General features: G+C 34.2%; 1 protein-coding gene across 3 annotated transcripts in view; it reads right to left on the bottom strand.

The window, feature by feature from the left end:
* The window catches only part of nfatc3a (nuclear factor of activated T cells 3a), a 115,913-nt gene that overhangs the window by 62 nt on the left and 109,851 nt on the right, over positions 1 to 6,000 (bottom strand). For all 3 annotated transcript variants that reach the window (XM_061878692.1, XM_061878675.1, XM_061878684.1), the window contains one exon: positions 1 to 3,889. This exon is cut by the window's left edge and continues 62 nt beyond it. In XM_061878692.1, coding sequence (XP_061734676.1) covers positions 3,810 to 3,889 — 80 coding nt within the window. In that variant the 3' untranslated portion in view covers positions 1 to 3,809. The remainder of the gene's footprint in view (positions 3,890 to 6,000) is intronic.

Here is a 6,000-nt window from a genome sequence, read left to right as displayed (position 1 = left end):
ATTCCCTTTGAAGAAATGTCCAAAAGCACTGCAGTCTTTAAAAATTACAACAAAAAAAAAAGCAAATGTACAACAGATGTGAAAACAATACAAGGTTTGGTAAACGTCAACAACTAAACCTGCATTTCCCTTTGAGTTCTTTACAAAAGAGTTCATATACAGACGAGAAACACATGAAAGGAAAACAGAGAAAGGCCATCGACATTTCCTCTACGCGCCATTTGGGTTCTTGCCGTAACCTTTATTTCTATCACTTTACATTTGATTAGGAATGGCATCCATTTGAAAAAGTATAAAAAATAGAATTGACTTTTTATTTCGTCATACACGACAACACGCTGGATTTATTGTTCGCTCTTTGGTTTATGTCAGAAGACGACGCTGGTGTTCTCTTTTTACAGTTGACCCTTAAGCTCAAGAAAAAGCAACGGCCAAAACTTTGTCCTGCCCAAAAACAGCACACAACTGTCGAGTTAAGGCATCTTAAATTTCCTTTTATTCAACTTCTTTTGTCATGTTGAGAGTTTGCATAGCCTGAATGAATGTGCTTCCAAGGAGTGTGTCAGCATTTAGTGTACACACACACACACACACACTTAAATGGGGAGTGTACTAGAACCCGCTTAAGTGTGTGTTACACTACAGTGTGTAAAGTGTGTCAAGGCTTTAGGCTGAAGGTGAATGCATAGAAGCTTCATCATCTTAAGGCAGGAAAAAGGACAACGGAAAAATATTTATTGCAGTTTTGTTGGCGTTAAAAAGCCTCAATTGTCACATGAACTAAACTTAAATCATAGAAGACACTGAAATACAGTCAGTCTATCATCTTTTTAACACTTACATATCACCACTCCAGTGACAAAAGTGGCAAAGTCAAGAAAAATCGTCAAAATTTAATGTTTAACATTTTTTTTTTCAATCAATCAATGTTTACTTATTTAGCCCTATATAACAAGTGTCATAAAAAATATATTTTTTTTCTCTTCTAAAATGGTAATTTTCTTTTTTCAAATGTATTCATGCAATTTGAATTTGTTTCCTTGTTCGGATATCCCAACTTTGAGCGTTTTAGGACGTCGTAAAGTGAGAAGATTTTGCATGAATAAATACTGTGGCAGTTGCAGTGAATGAAGTGGAAATATGACAATAACAGATTTAAGGGGGGATTTTTTTAAATTATTACATAATCTAAATTATTATGATAAAATTTATGAGGATGACATCCTTTTCCAAGAATGAAATCTTGATGTCTACATTACGATTTTTGTAATAAAACTTTGAGAATAAAGTTGCGATTTTTTTAAGAATTTTTTTTTTTTTAAATAGGTTAACATTTATCGACAATAAAAACTTAGAACTTGTGAAAAGTAAATTGTATATTTTTTGGGTTCCCCCAAAAATAACTGTCATATTTCAACCATTTGTATAAATCAACTATTTTCACGTGATACTTACATTTTATTTTTAGAAAATAAAAATGTTTTCTCGTAAAAGACAGATTTTTTTCCCTTTCAAACGTGTTAATGTTATATTTAAACTTTATTTATGGAATATTAAGATTTCATTCTGTTAAAATATTTATTTTCATAACTTTATAACTATTTTCTAAAAATATATTTATATTTCAAATGTGTTTTTGTCATATTTCAACTTTAATCATGAAACATAACTAGAGTATTTAATTATTGGAAGCTCACAACTTATTCTCAAACCTTTATGACTTATTTAAAATCTAAAGTCCAAAGATTTACAAATATTGTAACAATTTGACTCTCCTCACATAATTGTGCTCTTTCTGATAATCGGCCTTTTTGTCCCCACGTTTTTTGTCCACATGTAAATACTTTATTCACATATTATTATTCTTGTAAAATTTTTATTTTGTGCTCATAATTTTGCAATTTTTCTTTCACAATCTCACTTTTGTCCCTTCAGAATATTAACCATTATTGCAAATTTGAGCTAAAATGATGACTTTGTTGTAATATTTGAACTCTATACATGTTATTTTCCAACCTTTCCCTGATATTACAGCACATATTTGTACCATGAATTGATTATCGTGTACTCCGACTTAAACTAAGTTGAAAAACTTATTGGGGTGTTACCATTTAGTGGTCAATTGTACGGAATATGTACTGAACTGTGCAATCTACTAATAAAAGTATCAATCAATCAATCAATCAATGATTCTCATGATATTCCAAGTCAAAATGATTAGATATGTTAATGCTAAATTATTAATTTATTCTAACTTTTTTCAATAATTTCTTATATTGACTTGGATGGATGACTTAGTCACACAAAATATTACACGTCTTGTGCTAAATTATTTTATTTTCATTATACTTTAGTTGTTTTTATGTGTATGCAAAACTACAACTTTAAAACAATATTAACTCTTTATATTTTGTAATATTCTTAAACATGTTAAGACTACTCAGTGGTTAGAGTGTCCGCCCTGAGATCGGTAGGTCGTGAGTTCAAACCGGCCGAGTCATACCAAAGACTGTAAAAATGGGACCCATTAACTCTCTCTGCTTGGCACTCAGCATTAAGGGTTAGAATTGGAGGTTAAATCACCATAAATGATTGCCGGGCGCGGCACGGCTGCTGCTCACTGCTCCCCTCACCTCCCAGGGGGTGATCAAGGGTGATGGGTCAAATGTAGAGAATAATTTCGCCACATCTAATATGTGTGTGACAATCATTGGTACTTTAATCTTATGACATTTTGATTTTATTTTCATATTTTATTAAAATATATTTTTTTATATTCTTACTATATATTTAAAAATTCCTCATCATGTAACATTTAACCTATTTGTCATGCTATTCCTAACTGTTTGGAAAATGTGGATCATGTATTTTACCACTAAATATTTTCTTCCTCATGATGTAATGTGTGTAGCTATTTTATTTCATATTTTTTTCAAACATATTTCATAATATTACAAATCAAAGCAAAAACAAATTTATACAATTTTACGTTAATTTTGGTTAATCTTGTAGTATTGTGACTGCATTTTATTCTTGCAAAATGAAAATTGTATTCTCATAAATTTGACATTTTCCCCAATGAAATGAAATGTTCCTCATGAAACTGCAACTAATATTCATATTTGTGATGAAGAAATGCATAAATATGAATCTGACATTTCTCCAGAGGACAGTGTCTTCTACTAAATAAGTCAGTCGTGTTAACACCAAAGAATACTTTTTTTTTCAAAGTTGTTTTATTTTTGATGAAGATTCTGTCACATCCTTCAAGTTGTCTGTTTTATTATTATTATTAATATTTTTGGACTAGATTATGAAAAGGTATAAAAATACTTGGACAAAGTTAACATCGATAAGGCACAGCAGGCTGGGATGTTTGGGGATTCCTGCAATATTGCACGGAGAAGATAAGCCATTTTGGGGAGGGGGGGGGGGGGGGGGGTTGCTACATGCTCATAATAATAATAATAATACAAATAGTAGTAAGGCAGTTATTATGGGGTGTAATGAAGGGACATGAAATCCAGAGACTTACGTTAGTTGTGGAATGTTGCAGGTTGGGCGTCGATAATTCCAGCAGGAAAAAAAACAAAAAAACTTTTTTTTTTTAAATGAATGTAAATTTCACAGGAGTTTGTGATGAAAGCAGGACGGTTCGGATTTTGGTGAGAAGTCTTATCTTGCTGATGTTCGCCTTGCATTGTGGGAAATGAAGTCCGGCCATCTTGCTGGACTTCTCATCAGTCCGGCTGCCTGGCGCACCTTGGAGCCGCCTCATGACCTCATGACCTCATGACCCGCCGCGACGGCTAGGACTGGCTGTGTGCGGTCTGGGCGGGGCCGTGAGTGCCGGGGGTCTGCGACATGTCCCGGCCGATGATCTCGTTCACTGTCGGCAAGAAGACGCGCAAGCGTTAATAAGCATGGGAGTCAGGAGCGCAGCTGCAGTACGCGTGTGGGACCAGCAGAGGGCGGTTTGGAGTCACTTTGTTTATGGTAGCTGTTCTGCACAAATAATTGATCTCATTTTTTATATTAGAATCGATATACCCAAGTTGAGCTTTTCAGCGCAAATAATTAGATTTTATTCCAAATGAAGAGAGATAACAAATATGTAAATAAACATAATTTAGAATACAAAAATGTGATAAAACGTGGTTCGGAGGAAACTGGATACTAGATTAAAGGTCTACTGAAATGAGATGTTCTTATTTAAACGGGGATAGCAGGTCCATTCTATGTGTCATACTTGATCATTTCGCGATATTGCCATATTTTTACTGAAAGGATTTAGTAGAGAACATCCACGATAAAGTTCGCAACTTTTGCTTGCTAACAGAAAAGCCCTGCCTTTACCGGAAGTCTCAGACGATGACGTCACATGTTGAGGGCTCCTTACAAATTCACATTGTTTTTAATGGGAGCCTCCAACAAAAAGAGCTATTCGGACCGAGAAAACGACAATGTCCCCATTAATTTGAACGAGGATGAAAGATTTGTGTTTGAGGATATTAATAGCGACAGACTAGAAAAAAAAAGAAAGAAAAAAAAACGCGATTGCATTGGGACGGATTCAGATGTTTTTAGACACATTTACTAGGATAATTCTTAGAAATCCCTTATCTTTCTATTGTGTTGCTAGTGTTTTAGTGAGTTTTACAGTACCTGATAGTCGGAATTGTGTGTCCACGGGTGTGTTGACGCCAGTGTCTCAGGGAAGTCGACGGCAGCTTTATAGGCAACGCAAGCTCAGCTGATCTCCGGTAAGAAGCGACTTTTTACCACAATTTTCTCACCGAAAACTGCTGGTTGACATTCGGTCGGGTCCATGTTTGCTGTGATCTATAGTATAGTTTCACCTCCGTGAATTTTAAAAAAGGAATCACCATGTGTTTGTGTGGCCAAAGGCTAAAGTTTCCCAACTCCTTCTTTCTACTTTGACTTCTCCAATATTAATTGAACAAATTGCAAAATATTCAGCAACACAGATCTCCAAAATACTGTGTAATTATGCCGTTAAAGCAGACGACTTTTAGCTGTGTGTGTGTGTGTGCAGCGCTCATATTTCCTAACAGCCCGTGACGTCAAGCGTACACGTCATCATTACGCAACGTTTTCAAGAAGAAACTCCCGGGAAATTTAAAATTGCAATTTAGTAAACTAAAAAGGCCGTATTGGCATGTGTTGCAATGTTAATATTTCATCATTGATATCTGTGTGGTGGGTAGTAATGGGTTTCAGTAGGCCTTTAAGCAACTATGTAAAAAAGGGGGGGGATTCAAAAAGTGTATACCCTTTTGAGACATGTTTAATGACATTTTATTTTCTTTATTAAATTTTCTTTTTTTCGTGAAATATATTGCCATTGAGCACAAGACTGCTCTCGGGAGATATGTATGTATATGATGTTCTTGTGGAACTGACTATGACGTATTTAATAAACAACATGTCACAGAATAAATTGTTAGTCTAACTCACTTGATAGAACAATTGTTTTTTTATGATCAATTATCACGTGTCTTATCTTAAAAGTTCTTGTAAATTCATCAACCTCAGTGACTGTTTGAGCAACACGAAGAAAAGAAAGGAGAAAAAAAACAACTAATTGTGAGAATGAAGTTTACCAAGAATTGGTTGACGTGGATCCCGACTTAAACAAGTTGAAAAACGTATTCAGGTGTTACCATTGTAACGGAATATGTACGGAATATGTACTGTACTGTGCAATCTACTAATAAAAGTCTCAATCAATCAAGTGAGAATTGCACAAGCAAAAAGTTATGTCAAGTTAATGTACTCTCATAACTTGACAACTCTTTTAAATATTAATCATGTGATGTAGTCTCTGCAAGAGTACAATTATATTCTCATGTTTTTCTTGTTTAACTAATATTTATCTAAAAAAATATGATTTATTGTAATATAATATACAGTGGGGCAAAAAAGTATTTAGTCAGCCACCGATTGTGCAAGTTCTCCCACTTAAAATGATGACAGAGG

This window comes from Nerophis ophidion, linkage group LG02 (genome assembly GCF_033978795.1).
Source record: "Nerophis ophidion isolate RoL-2023_Sa linkage group LG02, RoL_Noph_v1.0, whole genome shotgun sequence".
Taxonomy (NCBI): domain Eukaryota; kingdom Metazoa; phylum Chordata; class Actinopteri; order Syngnathiformes; family Syngnathidae; genus Nerophis; species Nerophis ophidion.
This window is presented reverse-complemented; position numbering and strand designations above follow the sequence as displayed.